Here is a 20,309-nt window from a genome sequence, read left to right on the forward strand (position 1 = left end):
TCTAAAAGGGTATCCTACAAAATAATTGTAAGTATGTAATTCTTTTTGTATCAACTTATCAACCATTATAAAAGGGTATCATACAAATCCCTTAGTCGACTAAGATTAGTTGATTATAAAACTATTTGAATTACAACTTTACTATAGGATCTAATTTAATTGATTGAGTAATGTGTGCAAATAATTATAAACTTTTCATATTAACTTTGATCTTTACAAATAAAAACAATAAGGTGTCCAAATTGAAATTGACTTCTTTGTTGTCCCTTTCCAAGCTGTCTTGTGTTGTCCCTTCAAAATGACGTACAACACGGAAATAGCTTGAAAAGGGACAGCAAAAAAGTCAGATCCATCCAAATTGAATATGAAAACTGATTTAGTTTGTGATCGGTCAATTGAAATTATTCAATTAACTGTATTACAGTAATTCACTGATACAAAGGTAAATTGGTAAATTTAATACATTATGAGGAAAATTTTCAACACAAAGGGCTAGGACTCCTCATTAGAGAGATTGAAATAAGTTGGACCAAACAGAATTTTACTATCTGGCTTGTTTAAAGCTAACTTTTACAAACCTACCAAATTGTATGAGGGGGTGTTTTCTAATGTTGAATCCATATATTATAGATGTAACACGTTCTTGTATCTTCAAGATATGAAACACAAAATTGAGAGATTTATTTAACTAACATAGAGATTGAGTCACTTCAACATGCTCCAGAGATAAAAGAAAACTGAAACGATAGTTTTGACTAGTAAGAGAAAGAACTGCTGGATGCCTAATAAAATGAGAATTTATTCATCATAAGCGTTCATCCCTCAGCATAATCTTGTACATAGAAGGCACACCAAAGTGTCTAGCAAACCACGAATAACCCAAGCCTAACAAACCACTGACACAAATGCACAAAACCTTACAATACCTTATTTAAAATGCAAATTTTTTATTTGGTTGATGCAAGAAATCCCTCTATTATGATTCAAATGCCTTTTTCAATCCCACATGATCATAGACCTTCTTTTCATCAGGAAGAGTTTTGGACACAGCCTCTCTCTGCAAGCATCTCTTAGCCCAAGCGACAAGTTTAGGACACTCAGCTTCCATTTTGAAGTTACCATATGTCTCAAAAGTATAAAACCAAGTATAAAAAGGGATAAGACCAAGATCAACAAACCCAAACGTGTCACCCCCATAGAAAGGTTTGTCACCTAGTGCCTCTTCTAATTGCTTAAAGACAGAGATAAACTCCTTCTTCCATGTCTCATGCTCCTCTCCAGTAGAAAGCCACATTTTCCTCCAAGTATCATTCACCTGCATTGAATATCACAAAACCAGTATTGGTTACAAAATCATAAACTTACCCAACAAATTAAAGCACGTACAAAAACGAAATCACGTGACAACAAAAAAGGAATCCTCAGACATAACATTCTACCTAATATTTGCCGATAAAAATAAATAAATTAAAGCACTTACCTTTTTGTCGATGTAATCTACCCAGAATCTGGCTTGAGCTCTCTCATAAGGGTCAGAGGGCAAGATGGGAGCTTTGTCATTCCAGACCTCATCAATGTACTGCACTATAATTGCAGATTCACAAATGGGTTTGCCATTATGGATGAGAACTGGAATTTTCTTGTGAATTGGGTTCATTTGCAAAAGCAAAGGACTCTTGTTTCTGAGATTCTCTTCCTTGTATTCATACTTAACACCCTTTTCAGCCAATGCAATCCTAACCCTCATCCCAAACATGCTAGCCCATGTACCCAATAGAACAACCTCGTCTGCCATCGTTGCAAAGGATCACCAAAACCCAACTGAAGTTATGAACTTGCCACAAGTGTAGATAGATGTTGTGGAATAACAGGACAAGTGGTCATTTATAATGAGACAACCTTTTACAATAAAGAAATTTGCAGATAGTTCTCAAATGTTCTTGTTGAGATAGCTGAAAAAGACTTTTATATTACGTTTGCCATTACGTCTATTCGATTCACCTACCACATGCTCCTCCATTCCCTCTAAACTACGTGTCTAAATACCGTTTTATCATCTACAGCAGAGTTCTTTTGACAACACTTGGAAACGGCAAAAGATGAACAATAGTATATTGCAAAATTGGTTTGGTCAATTACAAATCCGGTGCTCAAATTGGATTTGAAATTATCAATTTATCTTTTACTTGATTAATTTCGTGGTCTGCCCATTGAAATTGAGGGTATGGGGGCAATTTACAGTTACAAAGGTAAATTGGTAAATTTAATAAATTATGAACGCAATTTAAAAAAAATTAAAATATGATTTCGATCCCTACTAAATACTTAAATTTTTTATTTATTTTTTAATAAAAAAATTTTTGCATTAAGTTTTTAATAAAATAATAATTTTATTTTTGGTCTTTTATATTTTTTGTCTATGATAAATACCGAATTTTATGTTTGTTCATTGATAAAAAAAATTCATTTGCTATAGTAAAAAAAAAAAGTATTTATTAGAAATCACAAACATATTTTAGAAAGAAAAAAAAAGAGGGACCTGTCCTACATTAATTTAAAGAATTCATATTATACATATTTTAATAAAATAAAGAAAGATAAGAATGGAAGAGAAACATACCACTAGTTATTGGTTAAATCCATCTTGTAGATTCAATGTTGAAGAATTTGAGAAACATAAGAACACACAATATGACATTTTGGAACTCAATGATAGGTATACACGTGGAGATCATGAGTTGCAAGATAAATTAAATGAAGACATAAGAATATATACAAGTGGATAGAACATTATTGATTTTTAATTTATTTTAGCGAGTCATAATATATTCATTATATTGATTTATTTCTTTATATGTAATATTCTAAATCAATGATAGGATTCTTATGGATGTAGTGTTCCACATTTGCAAAAGTTGGATATTTGTGTTTTAAGCCAAACTTGTTGTGCTTAGGGTTTTGAAAGAAATTGGAGTGCATTTGAACACATCCATTAAAAAAAAGGAATAGGCTAGAGCATCAAAAGCTAAATGACCTTGTTTATGTTCCTTACAACTTAAGGTTACAACAAATATATTATTATATTGATTATTCTTTGATTGTGTAACTATTATGCTTGGATTTTTCTTATTGTTGATATATGAACATTATGATTAATTTAGGAATCGACTAAGGAAGAAAAATTATGACCTAATCAACTTGGAAACCCTTAATGACCATTCTAATTGGGTGTTGTAGTAGTGACCACCATTCTTAACTCGTGAAGAGGTGGAGGCTTTACATAATGATCTCACAACCCATCCAATCAACTTTAGTTGATATGGGCATGTTTCTTTATAACATTATTATTTATTAGGTACTACATATGTACTTATGCTAATTGCTAATTTGCATCTATAATGATGTTGCCATAAATAAATTAAATCTAGATGAATATGAGGATGATAATGTGCCAAAACCACCAGACAACACCATGAAAGATGTGAATTCAAATGAAAGCAATATTGGTGAAGAGTCTCATTCTTTTGATAGACAAGGATCACTTGAAGTTGACCCAACATTAATTGGCTCCTTAGATATAAATTATGGATGTTGTCATGTTGATGCTATTCGTGTTTTCATTTTAAAACTTATTGATAGACTTGTGTAATTGTGTTATTGAATTATTATTTGTGTACTTGTATTATCAACTTTGTTACTTCAATTGTTATTTTGGATTTTGGAGTATGGAATATGAATGAACTTCTCTTAATCAAATAATGTTAGTTATATATAATAAACACATCATACACATAAATTTTTAATATATAAACTAGGTCAATTATTGGTCCATCGGTTGGACCACTGACCCATTGATCCAATACCTCGATCGAGTCAGCGACTAAGCCGGTTTTAGTAACATTTGTAACACCCTAGATTCTAGATCAAAGCATTGCTAGGAAAACTCTTGTCAATTCTATTTATTCTTGAAATACATGTCAATAAATTAATACCTTCTTCAAAACTCGAGTAATATATATTTTTTAAAAACATAAGCAGATAACCTTAATTATAAAACTCATGTTAATAAATCTCATTAAATGTATAAAATCACATTAACATCATTTCTTGAAAGTCAGTACAATTAAAAAAATTTCATAATAAGTTTACAATAATCACAACCTTTGAAAAGATACGAATCTTGCAATAGAATAATTAAATACAAGGGTGAAATAACATAGTTTTATACATAATAATAAAAAATACCACAATATCGTGTCACAGGAAAATAAAATGTAATTACAACCCATAAATGTCGGAAAGTAAGTATAACATGTAAATCTGTAACAAATATGACTGTCTAAACTTAGGTACACCAAATTCTAAAACGGATACATCCAAAAGAAAACCTAAGTCTCAGAGATCTGCCCGACCCAAGGTACCAAACAATATCTAAGGCGGATCCTTGTAAGAATCATCCTCATCCTCCTTCGATATATAAAGGCTTTAACTGCCACAATAACTATATGTACTCCTCTATCTCCACAAGCATGAGACCATCGTGGTCTCCTTTGACGTTGGTACCTGAAAGTTGTTGGTTGTAGAGGTGAGTCCTTCGCTCCTCAAACCCCACAAAAAACATACAAAACTAATTGTCACATTCGACACATAACAGGGTCCAACAATGTCACCAAGCCTTCCAGATGTTGATGGTCTTACACAGTTAGATGGATGACAGTTGGAAGTGATTGCAACATACGAGTACAATGTATATCGATCCCCAAGCTCTCAACTCCAAAAAGTATAGTCTCAGAAAGTGGCACCAAGCACTGAGTCGAGGGATCAACAGTGCAATGAGAGAGATCGAGAGATATAGAACAATCGACAAAGAAAACGTGTTCGTAGAGTGAGATAGCGTCATTGTAGAGAAGGTGCCGGCAAAGTCGAGTCCTAAAGAGAAGAATTGGATTGGGGAACCAACATAAATTAAGTTATATTTTTTATTTATAAAAAATATTATATATATATATAATATTAAAGTTTTTATATATTTATACACGCAAAAATTAAAATTTTATTTATTAAGTTATATTATTTTTATTCTTGTCCTCTCTCAATTCAAATTTTTGGTTTTGCCCGTCTCTGAGAATACTAAATTCAAGTCAAATAGGGAATTGGAAATCCTATAACAATAGACAAGGAAGAACCCAACAAAAGAAGTTAAGGGAACCAAATATAACTTAAATAATTTTGTAATAAAAAACTTACATCAACTATTTATTTTATAAAAAAAGTTCAAAATCTATTAAGTAAATTTTGATAAATGTTTGGTACAACTTAATATTTAATTTTCTTTTTCAAAGCTTATATAATGATGTTTAGTTTTATAGATTCAAAACTAGACTCATACACTCAAAGCCAAAATTGTATTCGAGCTAACAATAAAAAAATATATGTACAATAGTAATAAAAAAGGAAAATAGTTATTAATATGTCTCAAATTATATAAAAAAAAAAGTCTCCAAAATTGAAGTTATCAATTTCTTATGTAATGTAAGTTTATCTCATAGACAAAAGTTAATTATAAATATATTGAATTCATCAAATTAATTATAACCAAATCAATATAAAAGAAATGACGATGAAGTCAATTTGCTACAAATGTAAATATTTATAACCTTTAAAATAACAATAATACATTATAAAATAAAAAGATATTAACAAAGGAAGTAAATAAGATGGAATATTTTGTTTAAAAAAAATATATAATTATTTCAATGATGAAGACTTTAAAAGAAAAAAGTATTTATAGAAAATAGTATATTTGTATAAAAGGAGAAAATGTAATTATTTTTGTAATGAATACTATGAAAACAGAATAAAATAGATAATTAAATACTTAAATACTATAATATCTATAATCAAAGTCTTTAAATAAAATAATTAATTTAATAGTAAGATATTATATTATATATATTAACAAATTATAATTAAAAAACAATGATAAATAGTTAAATTTGTTCCACAAAGTGAGAGACGTTCACAAATTAAATTTTGAAAAATAAAAAATTTAAATTTAGACATTAAACGTGTAAAAAATGTGATAAATTAATTATGCAGACAATTTAATGACACTCAAATTTTATAATTTATGTTAAATTGATTCTTAAACATTACAACTTAATAACAAAATACCTAACAAATTTAACGATAAGATTAATTTATTGTATTTTTTACAAATACAAATATTAAATTTATATTTTTAATCTTTTAGGAATTAATTTATTATTGTGTTACATTTTTCGAGGAGAGATTTGATTATTTAAAAAAAAAATAAGGAAGGAAACCAATGCTTCCACGTAAGAACATAATCTTTGACTCAATTCTCAGCCCCTCACTATTAAAATTTCCAACCCGGTTCACTTACAAACCTCAATCACTTATTCTAATAGCACCAAATCTAACGGCCCACATTACTTAGTGCAAGATACAATACCAATGTTACTTGTGCACGTAAAATCCCGTCTATGATCAAATGTAACATGTCACACGTCACTGAATAAGTACAAATAACAATGCTTGAAGGAGATTGACACTACTTCAAGAAAATATAAGAAAAAGATCAATTGATGGCATGAAAATCACTTGCTTGTTTGAAGATGGTGGCGCACAAGACTACCACAAATATCTCAATGTTACTTATATTAAAAAAGAATCAACTTATTGCGTTTTGATATCATTTGTATAAGGTTGTGTTACTATTGATAACAAAATATTATTAGTATAAGGGTTGTGTCACTTTACTCGCAAGTACATGTGTTATGCACTAGTGTATTATAGTCATGTTACCTTATACTTATTTATCAATAATTTTTAATATTTTTAACATATAATAAAATTCAAATAAAAATACAAAAATATTCTCTTACACATTCTATTTACCCCGTGCATCGCAGGGTGGAAATCTAATCAATCTGTAATGAATTATAAATAATTTTTTAAAAGGAAAATTATAAATGATTATTACCTATAAAAAAATGAAACGGCTAAAAGAATATAAACTAAAGAGTTTCGAGATACCAAGCTCTCAAAGTAACGTTTTATATTGATAAATATGTTGGTATAACACAATTCACACGGCACAAAAAGCAAGCATATACATACTTAAGAATAAATAAGAAAATATAGGGAATCACTACTACAAATGTTATATTTTACGATATTGTTTTTAAGGTGATTCTCTGTGGAACAGTCTTAGAAAGTATCGCGGTGACAATTTTGTAATTAGTGAAATGAAAATATTTTTTACGACTGACATTCTAAAGCGATTAATAAAATTCGTCTTAGAATATACGTTGGTAGCAATCCTGTAATTTTATGGAATTAAAACTATAACGGGTTTTACTTAAAAACCGTCTTCGTTCTCATTCCCAAAATTAAAGTTGCCCTACCTCTCTGCAGCTATTCTTTGCGCGCTCTCATTCTCCCTCGACCTCTCTATCTCTAAGTTCCCCACTACACTCTGTCGTACCTCTTTGCAATTGTTCTTGGTTCTCATTCTCCCTCGACCTCTCTCCAAGTTTTCCATCACTCTGCCCTTCCTTGTGCACTTATTGACTCTGCTTCGGTGCGTTCTGAGCCAATCTCTCCCTCGAGGTCGATCGAAGTTCTCCTCCATCAAGGTCTCCCTCACGCCGTCACTGACTGAATTAAGCTTATGAGTATGAAGGTTGTCACGTTGTGACTATTTGGTAATTGTTCCTTTGAATGTATATTATTGTTTGTGTATTATCTAGCTTATGAGTATTGAAGCTTGTTTGGCATGTGCATTGTCTTCAAAACATTTTTCAGTTCTATAAATTTTGGGTTTTTATAACTCTTGGGTCCCTATGAAATGCTTTGAAGATTAAGTTAGCTACAATTGGGGATTTGATATATTTTTACAAGTTTGGGTAGCTGATGATGTATTGGAAACTGAAGCTCAAAAACTTAAAAAAGCAGTTGTGTTCATATAAAGTTTTTGTTATTTTTATTAGCCTCTTAATGGAAGCATCCCCTATAATGAGGTTTGGATGATGTAGGTCTGAAAGCTGTTGTGTTGATATATTATATTTTTTATTTTTATTAGTAACTTTTGTGTCTTAAATCTTTAAGTTAGCTTAAAGAAAAACATATAGTTTCAGTCCCTCTATGTATGTAGTTTTCCCCTAGGACATTAGAATAATACAAGTTCTGGTTTAATTTTGTAGGTTTATATTATTTGTTTGAACGCTACTGCATGTAAGTGGCGACCCAGATGTAATCATTGTGACTCCAACAACTGAACTTTTAAAATTGTATAAGACCAGAGTTTTTCTCGATTTGTGAATCTGCTTACCAGGTCTAGCCTTATCTCGATCTTCTTGGTATTGTTTTTTCTCATGGCCTTGAATTCATTCAGTGTTTATATATAGTTCCATGTTCTTAATTAGCAGTTTTTCTCTTTAAATTTGTTTAAAACAATGATATTTATAATTAATTAATTAGTAAATTGATATTATTTTAAAACACTACAATTATTTTTAAGTAGTTCATATTATTTTTAACTTTACATTTAGGAATTTTCTTTTGTGTCTATATAATTAAATTAGGGCGTAGTGTAGTCACTACTACAAATTTAATTTTTTACGAAACCTATTCTAAGACGGTTCTATGGGAACCGCCTTAGAAAGTAAGATGGTGGTATTTTTGTAATTATTGTAATAAAAAATGCATTTTATGACACATATTTTAAGACGATTATTGAAAACCGCCTTAGAATGTTATATCTAATAAAATTTATGACGAGTTTCAGTAAAAAACCGTCGTAATTCTGAAGACAAAAAAAGCCCTAGCTATATAACCTTTAATGTCGCACGCAACCCATTCAAGGAACGCCTCTAAAACCCCTCACCTCTCTCTTCTCCTTTCGCCACCCTCTTTCCCATTCAAGTAATCCCTCCAAAACCCCCACCACCAACCCTCTTCCTTCTTCTTCCTTTGAATCCCAACTATTGATCCCTCCAAGCATTGAGCCCAACGAGGTCGACGACTCCACGGTCCTTCCCGGCTCCAACATCACCGTCGGACCCTACACCGGCGATTCTTGAATCAAGGACGTCCAGTTGGTTAAGAGCAATGCCCATGCTAGGGAAACCCGAACATCCTCCACTCAAGACTGCACCACCACGTCTTGGAGAATCACTTCTTCTCCCTTAAATGATCATGATTTTTCTCCACAAGACCCAGATCTGAGACATCCTCCACCCAAGACTGCACCACCATGTCTTGATCGATGATGCCGCCGGCAACCCCCTCGTCAACTTGCGTCCCTCATGAAGGTAGATATGGCCTTGGATACAGTGGATTCAGTCTCCTTATTCTGAACCCATTGCCATAGACCACTATGCACGCTGCCAAAGGCGAATTCTGGCCGCTCTCTTTTTCCTTTTTGTTCTCTCTCCAAGTACAACAACAATCACTCTTCCTTCAAAGGTTGTGTTTCTAGGTCTGGGTTGTTAGGGTTATGGTGGTGGGGTTTGTGTCAAGGTTGGGGTGGCGACACGATGGTCGTGCGTTGCTGGTCGTGGTTAGGTCACGCACTGCCGATGGTGGTGATTCCAACTCCGCTGTGGTATGTGCGCTCATCGGATGAAATTTGGTTTATGCTCTGGGTTGTGATTTTGAGATTTTTTTTATTTAAAATTTTGATTTGTGCTTTGAATTTGATCCAATGATCATGTTCGAAATTTTGATTTCAATTTGGAATTGTTTGAATTTTGATTTGAATTTGAGTTTTTATTTTGTTTTTGTGATCTGAAGGTCATCCTTTGGTGGTGGTGGTGTGGCATCACGTTCTATTGGGATCTACTATTAACACTTGTTTGATTTTTGACATGCAGGTTGAAGGTTGTTATGGGTGTAAGGGTGATGTAATACGATAAATATAAATATTTGTTTTGAATTTTTTTATCTCTTTTTGATAGATGTTGCAACCTATTTCATGTATTAGCTAGCTGCATAACCCTGTTGATACTACATGTATATTAAGACTAAACTTGAACTTGTTGATATGGGTTATAGATTTGGGATTCTGATGATGTTGTATTTGGGATTTTGATTGTTTAATTTTATGTTTAATTTGAATTGAAAGGCGATGAGGAAGGAGAAACCAAAATAAGATTTTTTTTTCTTCCTATAATTGATTTTGGAAATATTTAATCCTCATAAATTATAATTTAAAATTTAAAATAAATACTTGGTTGGAGTAAATGATCTATAACGTTTTATGTAAAAGAAGATGTACATATGGGCACACAACTTCTAGCATCTTTGCATGAGGGTTTTGTAGACCGTAAACATCATGTTGGTTTTGCTAATTTAGATCAGTTGCGAGACTAAGGATACTGCTAAAAAAAAGCTTTTTTACATTGGTCAAAAGCAATGTTCAACGATGGTGGAGGCCTGTCTTTGATTATGGCATTGTTGTAGACCTCGCACCTATCTTCGACGGTTGTCAAAACACCGTTTTAGAAAGCTTTGATTCCTACGTCGGTGATGACATCAACACAGATGTAGAAATACGTGGTTTCTATGTCGGAGGTGGCGTAAGCACCGACTTAGAAATCAAGTATTTCTACGACGGGGCTGACATCATCACTGTGGTAGAAAGTTCACTTTCGAAGACGTTGATTACGTTAGCAACGACGTCGAAACAATAACTTCTAGGTCGGTGCTTACGACAACACCGACGTAAAAATACCCGCTTTCAAAGGCGGTGCTGACGTTAGTATCGTCTTTGAAAGTGCGTATTTCTACGTCATTGCTGAAGTAAGTATCGACGTAGAAAAAAATAATTATTTTTTAAAAAATTAGATTTTATTTAATAATAAACTATTTAAAATGTTGCTAATTATATTAAAAATTAACAATAAACGTAATAATATAATATTAGATTAACTAAAACCTAAGTATAAGCTGAAAATTGATAAATTATTATTGTCAACTAATTATTATAAGTAAATATATTTTTTGAACTATATGTTATGGTTTTAGTTAATTTAATATTATATAAATAAGCAACATAATGATAAATAATTATCAACCAGTAGTTCAAATGTAACTTAATTACATTAATAAATAACAATAATTAAATATAATATTAAATTAAGTAAAATCTATGTATAAGCTGAAACTATAAAAATGATTATTGTAAATAAGAACTACATATAATTTGTATACTATATATATTATGGTTTTAGTTAATTTAATTTTATATTCTTAAGCAACAAAATGATAAATAATGATTACCAATAAAAACAATTATCAATAAGCAGTTCAAATGTAAGTTAATTATATTAATAATTAACAATACACATAATTATATTATATTAAATTATCTAAAACCTATGAATAAAGACAAATAAATTATGATTAGTATTACCAATCTTACTTTAATGAAACTAAACTTATTCATCAAAAAAATTTATTCATTTAAAGTAATTGTGTACAACAAAGTAATAACATTATATATATAAATTCAAATTTGGTTTTTTTTTTATAAGTTACATTTATATTGATGAACATATCAAAACAAATAGCAATATTTAGATAATTACAACATGGTTCAAATAAAAACAATGCAGTAAGTAGAAGATGATTGATTAAATAAAATCGAAAAATGGTAACTTCCAGTTATAAGTTGTGAGATAAGATTTTCATGTAATTTATTTCAAGGGTAAATTAAACCAGGAGGTAATATGGAATATCAAAATTCTAATTTAGATTGACTCTTATTTGTATGAAATGAAGGACAAATAACAACAAACACAAATATGAAATTGCAGAAGTGATATATTCAATTTTGTATTATTTTTATGAACAAAAACATAATGACCTCTACAAGCACAAGCTACATATGAAATTGCAGAAGTCATGTTGTTGTGAATTCGAAGATGTCTTTCAACTTATATGCTCCTGAAAAGAGTTGACAGATTCGACATGAGTGATCACAAGAAAAAGAGAAAAAACACCATTTTGAGCTGTTGAGTAATCCTGCATCATGTTTCTACTTTCTATTTGACACATTTCACAAATCCAATGAACCCTGTGTAGGGTTCAACTTTGTGGGTGAAAGAAATAGTAACAAGTCAAACTACCTCTTTTATATGTATCGATCCATTTACCAAAAAATATGGAACTAGATTCCACCAACTTGATATTTTGGGATCTTGTCTGTTAGGCACATACCAGAAGTTCTACATATACATCAGGTTAAAGAGCCATGCTTCTTGAGGCCCTTGCTTGACCTGTGCCTTTTAATTCTTGATAAAACAATTTATCATAAAGGAAAAAATTGACTACTTTAACTTAAAATCACATTTTGTTTCTTCATTGTCTATATTTTTATTCAGAGTTATGTTTATGTAATATTTTGTATAATGTTGGAACAATGTAGCTTAAGTTTACTTTCAGCAGAATTTACTGTATTCCAGAGTTAGCATTTTTAATATTAATCATTACTATTTTGTCTTATGAAACACTTAAAACTTAAAAGCATTCCCTATGTTGCTTTGAGGCCAGGAATCAAACCCATTTATGCTATTCTCTAATGCCTATTAATTTAACCCATTTATGGAATCAAACCACCAGTAGGCGCAGTCATTTCGGGTTGCAGTACACAAATTATGAGCCCGACATTTCGCATACATGAAGAATACGGACCTGGTAAAATTTCATGCTAATACGATGTTCGCCATAAATGTACAAGCACAACCAATTACAATGCTAATAATCAAAAGAGTAACCCTTATCATTTAAAGTTATTTTTCTTGAAATCCTATACGCATACATTCAAACATGACTTTCTTAGGGCAAGTCAACAATTCCACAACAAGTTAGAACATTCCAACTTCACTAAACCCTTAATATACTAACTTCTTCAACACCAAACAAGAAAACAAAAACATCGACAAGCTTACCTTGAACAGTAGTTGTAGGGCATGACAACTCTGAAAAGGGCACCACCGTAGCTTGCGGTGGCGCGACAACATGCGATGCAGAGACCACATGGACGCGCGACAATGTACGCTAGCTTCCTTCAGCGGAGGTCACGGTGGTGCAACGGAGATGCAGGCAAACACTCGACGGGGGGGCTAACAGCATAATTTTCAGACAAACTTGGAGCGAGCTCGAGCGAGGTGGGCATGTTCAATTAGCGTGCAAAAGGGGCATATATGAAGCTCAATGTTAATGACAGTGGGTGTGCAAAAACATCTTTGATAATCACTATTTCTAAGACAGTGTTTACAAATACACTGTCTTAGATAACCTACTTCGTAACCTACTAAGACGGTCTTCCCAATCAACGTCGTTGTATCAGTCGCGCGCTGTGCATATGGCCCTTAAAAATGTAATATATTTACAAAAATGACACCGGTCACCCTACTACGACGGGTTTATTACGACCGATGTCAAATGCGTGCCGTAAAAAGCCTTTTTTTAGTAGTGTCGATGAGCATCGAGTTTTCCCTCAAACAGTCATGGGTGGGACATCGATTATATTCATTTACGACAAATGTGAATCATGCAGATCTGTTAGAGAGAAAATGTCCATATATAAGCTTCACTATTGTGATTGTTTTATTATTAACTTATTATTTATTATTGTTACACATTTTTGTGTTATCTTTCTGAATTAATATATAATGTATCCTCATAATTTATTGTACTTGTACCTAAGATGCATGTGTTTTGAATGTGTCTCTGATTCTTGTATTCGGTACTTGAGTCAGAGGCATTGTTCACTAGGAAAGCAGGAGAAGAAATTAAGGACCAGGTAATTCTCTCGCTTTATCATTTTTTTTATACCTTGACATGCTTATTTAATATATTTACATATACATAATAATTCATTTATTGGTTATTATAGCTTGTTGAATATTTTAGAAGGATTTGTGCGTTTAAAAGAATTGTTTATGCTTCATACAGACATCTCATTGTTCAACTCTGAGCAGAGCAAAAAATGCTCTGAAACTACTAATTCTCTGTTTTTATTGGTGTGACTATGACATAATTTTAGCTTGGCATTAGGGTGTCATCAGTTAGTAGTTGTGTCATTATAATTATGTTTGTGTAGTAGTTATGGTAAGATATCCTTTTATTAGTGGTTAGCCTCTTTTCATTCATTCTTCCTTCTCTTATAACCATAGACAAACTTGTTTGTTCTATTTGTAGTTGAGTTAGAAAGTAATGAAAATTAACATTCCTTGTAGGTGCCAGATCAGATCCACGAAGCAGGGTATCATGATAGGAACATTCATAAAAAGGTAACGTATAAACCTTTATGCCTAACAATTTGATCTTAGTATGTCATTCATTCAGAGGACAATAATGCCTACATTGTTTAGATGTACCCAAGTTGTTGCCACTAGTCAGTTACTGATGAGTTAAGTTATGATTAGTGTAACTACATTTTGTACCTTGCTTAGATGAGTTGTGCACAAATAGTCATACATATAGTTTATAAATCTTTTGAATAGTTTGTTTGACAATATTTAATCGCATATAATATTTTATATCTACTTATGTCATGTACTGATGCAAAATACACTTTCCTTGGCCAAGCTTGGGCTAAGGATTCTTCTATACACACACCGTAAACCAAATTTTCTAAGATGGTTGTTTGTAATAACCGTCTTAGAAAATATAAATTCTAAGACTATTATTATAAACAACCATCTTAGAAAGTCTTACAGAGCATGCTTTCTAAGACGGTTGTTTGTAATAACCTGACAAAACATGCTTTCTAAGACAGTTGTGATGTAATAACTGTCTTAGAATGTATACTTTCTAAGATGGTTATGAGTTAATAATCGTCTTAAAAATCTCGTGTTTTTGACGATGGTTATTTTGAGAACCATCGTGAAATGTATTGAATAAAGGAATTGAGTAATTTTTAAACTTTTGTAAAAAATAATATTTTATTTTATTTTAAATTGGTCAACATAGATATGTAGGCATGTAAGTCTATAAAAATTTATTATTCATGAAATATATTGTAAATTAATTAAATTAAAAAATAGACCTATGTGTGTAAAAAATTCTATCCTTAATTAATATTTATCAATTCAACGATTTAAAAAACTTCAAACTTCCTTATATATATATATATATATTTTGTGTGTGTGCCACATCAGTTTTTTTGCTTACATGTCAATGCTTAATACTTCCTACCTTTTGTTACATCTCTCATTTACTAATTGCTCTATAAAATTTACTTCTCATTGCCAATTTAGACCTAAATTAGTATTCATTATCCCCGCACCATAATGCTCTAAATTGGTGTAATTCTCATCATTTTTCACCTAAATTTTATAGTTTTTGTGAGTTTTAGACTTGACTGCCCTGAGTTGCCTACAAGATAGACATTTTTTTTTCCTTTGTGTTCTTTTAGTTTAGTTAGGTGACGACCTTACAATGAAGCAACAATCAATTCTAAAATATACTTGACAAAGAAAATTGAAGCAATGAAGTAAAAGCAAAACTGTGAGAATTTCAAACAGTTTTCTAACTTGTGCAATGATTTAAATGTATGTCAAAATGGACTTTTCATTCGCCGGACACTAAAAAAGATATTCCATCATTTCACCTTTGGCATAAACATAGAATGATGTGTTCTAGGAGAAGGTGGTCTTGAGGGTATTTCACGAAACACAATTAAGAGGTAGAGTTTTTTCCTGAGTGCATTTTTATTGTTAAAGAGGTGTTCCTCCCATTACAATGTCATAATGGACAGATGTCTATGTCACACATTGTCACGAGATTGACCTTGTACATGGAGACTTTATTCTAAATGATAAATAACTTTAAAGGAGTGAAAAACAAAACAAAAAAGCACTCATAATCCTATAACATTGTGAAGCTAATTTCTCTCAAAATGTCCAAGTCTATTATCAGCCAATTTTGTACCATAAGTAAAATTCTTGTACTCGGACCACGTAAATTCTTTGTATAGACTTTCTTTCCCTTTCATGATAGACGGTAATGGTGTTATTTTCTCATCAAGAGGTGGACCTCCAAAGTAAATCATAGAGAGCCTGGACTTGAATTCATTAGTCAAAACCCTATGTTTCACACTATGGAATCGTCCATTGGTCATAACCTATTTTGATGCACCAACCAAAAACAAGGAAAAAAGGAGATAAAAACACACAATTAACATGTTAGAGTGCTAGTAATTAACCATGATACATAAATATATCAAAATTATATGACAAACCCCTTTTGAATAAAATATTATTTTGCACTAACATGACGTGAAAGCAAAACTTTTGAAACCTCTTTTTCAACTTCCTTTTTGAACTTTTTCATGGTAACAAGGAGAGAGTTGAATGACCGACTGGAAATATAATAATCAACAAATCGACCGGAATTTGAGGACACACATTTTCAAAAAAGGTACTCAAAAGGAGGATTTGTATTTACTTTTTTTATTTTTTTAAATTATCCTTAGAAATAGGAAAGAAATAAGAAAAAGGAAAAATATAATTTTCTCATTTAACTTTTTGGTATGCACCAATAACATGCTTTGTGTTGTACCTGGAGAGAATCACCAACATTGATGAAGAAAGATTTCTGATCATGTGGGACTGAAATCCAATCTCCATCTTTAAGACAAATCTGAAGGCCTGAAGTATTGTTTGACCTAAGTAGAGAAATGATTTGTGGGTCGGTGTGTTCTCCAAACCCAATCAAGCTTTGATCATTCACAGGAATTTTAGAGTTAGCAGGGTAATGATTCACCCTAAAAACAGAGTCACTCTGTTTATCCATTAAAAGCTTACTAAACACATCTTTTTGCTGAATCTTCAACCCTTCTGCCATCAACTCAAGAATCTCACATGCCATTTTCCTTATAGAAGACATGTAATTGTTCAACAAACACCTACAATTTAGCAAAAACAAAAGAAAAGATTAATAATTTTTTTACCATAACTTTCTTAATTTATTTATATATGTATAAATTGGTTCATAGTAGTTATGTTTTAGTATGATACCTGAATTTCTCAGGGTTTTTGCCATAAAGAGAGAGGTTGTGTTCTTGACTGGTGCTGAGTAGAAGGTACTCAACACAACCAATGTCCCCATTGCGTCCAATTTTCTTGTTACCATACCCAAATGGATTAGGAGGCCCAACTATTTCCTTCTCATTGAGTGGCAAAGAAAAGAACTTGAAGGCTTCAGATTCCAATTCAGATATAACTTCCATGGGGACACCATGGTTGATGACTTTGAAGAATCCAAACTCCTCGCAAGCCTTCACTATGAGGGTCTTTGCATCGGGTTTGGAGAGGTCCACTATGGGAATTGTTGAGGAGAATGTGGTTGGCATACAATTCTTGATGTTAGAGTATTGTTCTGTTGTTGCTTTGGACAACACCACCACTTTTCTTCCTGATTGCTCTGCCATTATTTTTTTTTGGGTTGTTAAGATGTAGAGTGAAGGGAGGGGAAAGGATGAGCTATGAATATAAGGGTTTAAAGGGCTTTTGGAGAGTCGATGAATAAGTGAAAGAGAAGATGCCTGATGAGGCTTTGAACAAAGGATGCTTGTATTTATACCCAAATATTGGTGGGGCATTGAAAAAGAATGAGAGAGGAAAGCATGATGATTCAATTAATGTCTAATTTTGAATGTGAGACGTCATGTGATATTGGTAGATAATTATCTATTTTAAGCATGTGTTAATTATAATCTAATATGTAAGTCAATGTGTATGGATTTTTTTAACCTGTATGAATCAAAGACAGTTACTCATACAGTTTGTTCAACCAACTGAGTTAAACCTTTTTGTATGAAATTATATATGTTAAAATATTATAGATTCATTTTGAAACAATACCAATCTTTTAAATTTATTTTAATATTTGAAGAATTAGTTTAGGATTATCAATTGAAAAATATTGTAGATTCATAAAAGAAATTGAAATGAGAGAAATTTACAAGTAACACAATATTATAGAAATAAGAGAGATTTTTTTTTTATTAATTGTTTCCATTTTGAATTACCAACATTTCTTTTAAATAGGGTATGGCCATCACAACCCTGTTGAAATAGCAATCGAGTCATCACCTACTTAAGCATTAGTTATGTAGATTTCATTCCACTAAAATATACTTCATTTGGTTCTTATTATAAGACATAGTTTAAAAAAGAATTAATGACCATTTTTTATAAGGCATTTTAGAATTCCTATGAAGTATTTAATCTTTTTCCATTAGTTGCCCTTATTAAATATTATAAGTATTTATGTCTTTTATTGATAGTGGTAACTAAATAAATAGTCTTGGACTTTAATATTTTCACATCACCTATAACAAGTTAATGGTTATTAATAAGGGCATAGTTGGTACATTAGTCACAAATTTACTAAAATTTAATAAAATCAACTAAATTAATTACCTTTATTGGTCCGTGTGATTGATGTCCAAAGTGTTTTATAAAAAGGACTAGAGGGAGTACATGACAACTTTATCATATTGAAGGGATGTAGTTGCATCAATGAAATTCGTTTGATAAGGTGTTCATCATGTTTTCCACCTTTTCTCTTGAATGTCAAATGTTTTGTTTTCTTTTCTTTTCCTTAGCTTTTCACATTACAACTTGGTGCTCTTAAAAAACAATGAGAATGATATCTTTAGGTTGTAACTTACAAAAACAACAATGACAAAATTTAACATTAAGATCAAGTAGCATGCTTGCATCTAATCATGTTCGATGCAATTTAGTATATGATTTTAGGACATCATGAACTTTAGTCACAACCATATAGCATACATGGAACATTCTAATTGAAGAAAAAAGCTAAGGCATTGGTATAATTTTTTTTTTTATGTTGTTGTATATTTTATTTATATTCTCATGTACATTCACTCAAAAAATTATATTCTTCTCAAAACCCATACTTTGGATTTCCCAATACAATATGCTAGAGTTGTTCACTTTGTTCCATATTTTGCTCATTCGGTCCTTTAACACCTATGTTACCTACATGTCATCCTCTTATGCTTGTGTCTTTTAATATATTTTTTAATTCTTTCTCTCTCCTACTCTAGTTTTTCATCAGCTCATAGAAAAGAGAATTATCTAGTAGTAAGTGTCAATAAAGTTAAGGATAACACTTGCTTATAATACTTTAGAAACTTTTTGTGTTGTTATTTAGATTTAATTAAAGTTTTATTTGATAACTCATAATAATGGATGATATTAAAAGCCAATGTTAATCATTAAAATGAAATTCTACTTTTAGCTAAAAGTAAAACTATCGACACCTAAATTATTAAATTAAAGTTCCTCTTGAATTTCAATGGTGTGAACAATAAACAAGCATAGAAGCAACTATATATAGTAATAACCCCAACCCAAAAATATTTTATAAAATTAATGAAATTAATGTAACACCCTAAAGAATGTTACCTTTTGTCTTCTTATATTACTAAATTTTGTAAGCTTAGAACATAAGAGCATAAGAGGTAACTACATGAAAACTAAAACTTAAACATGTATAACATAAACAAGTTTAAAACAAAGCTCTTGACACTTATGTGCCTTACTAAATAGAATCAAGGTACATACAAGATGAACCAAGTTCCCATACATTGGGAGTTACAAAACTACTCAAATCTTCCTCCAAGCAAGTAGCTCCAAGTTTCCCCCATGAGGTATCCATATGATAACCTGTCAAAAAAAAACATGAAAACTAAAAGGGAAGAGACATAACGTCTCAATGAATACTCTAAAGACTCTAAGTTGACTCTTCATTCTAAACATCCTTTTCGTAACTCTCATGACTTCTCATTTCTTTTCTTTTCTCAAGCACTATATCTCACAACTATTATCCTATCCATCATTATCATATTTATCTCATTGGACCATACCTTAAACTTTAGTTAGGCACCTAGAGTTAATCACCTTGGCTAACTCTAAGGCCACTAGTGTCATATGACACATCAACATCATTCTATTATTTTTGACAACTCACTAAAATCTCACTTCATTATTTCATTGAATGGAAAATATGTACTACCCAATTAAGGGTTACATCACCTCTCTATTAAGCATATTTCATTTCTACAAGTCAATTGCAAAATAATCTTTGGTTAGACTCATCCATACGCATAACATAAGCAAATTCCAATCAAGGAAAAAGGAAATAAAGCTAGGTTTTATATACTTAAAAAATAAGGCATATAAAAACCAATAGTTTATAACCCTAGTCATTTCATAATAAGTTATCTTATATATGTATAT

General features: G+C 31.2%; 2 protein-coding genes across 2 annotated transcripts; both read right to left on the minus strand.

Moving 5' to 3' along the window:
* Nucleotides 1-659: 659 nt before the first annotated feature.
* Nucleotides 660-1,904, minus strand: LOC114387386 (glutathione S-transferase 3-like). The gene is made up of 2 exons (XM_028347566.1): nt 1,481-1,904; nt 660-1,315 (listed from the first exon to the last, which is right to left on the minus strand). Exons 1-2 carry the CDS (start codon nt 1,793-1,795, stop codon nt 977-979), a joined length of 654 nt encoding a protein of 217 aa, XP_028203367.1. The 5' UTR covers nt 1,796-1,904; the 3' UTR covers nt 660-976.
* Nucleotides 1,905-15,727: 13,823 nt separating this feature from the next.
* LOC114386317 (gibberellin 2-beta-dioxygenase 1-like) lies at nt 15,728-17,619 on the minus strand. The gene is made up of 3 exons (XM_028346283.1): nt 17,055-17,619; nt 16,597-16,942; nt 15,728-16,159 (listed from the first exon to the last, which is right to left on the minus strand). Exons 1-3 carry the CDS (start codon nt 17,465-17,467, stop codon nt 15,920-15,922), a joined length of 999 nt encoding a protein of 332 aa, XP_028202084.1. The 5' UTR covers nt 17,468-17,619; the 3' UTR covers nt 15,728-15,919.
* Nucleotides 17,620-20,309: the final 2,690 nt, after the last annotated feature.

Source organism: Glycine soja, chromosome 15 (genome assembly GCF_004193775.1).
Source record: "Glycine soja cultivar W05 chromosome 15, ASM419377v2, whole genome shotgun sequence".
NCBI lineage: Eukaryota > Viridiplantae > Streptophyta > Magnoliopsida > Fabales > Fabaceae > Glycine > Glycine soja.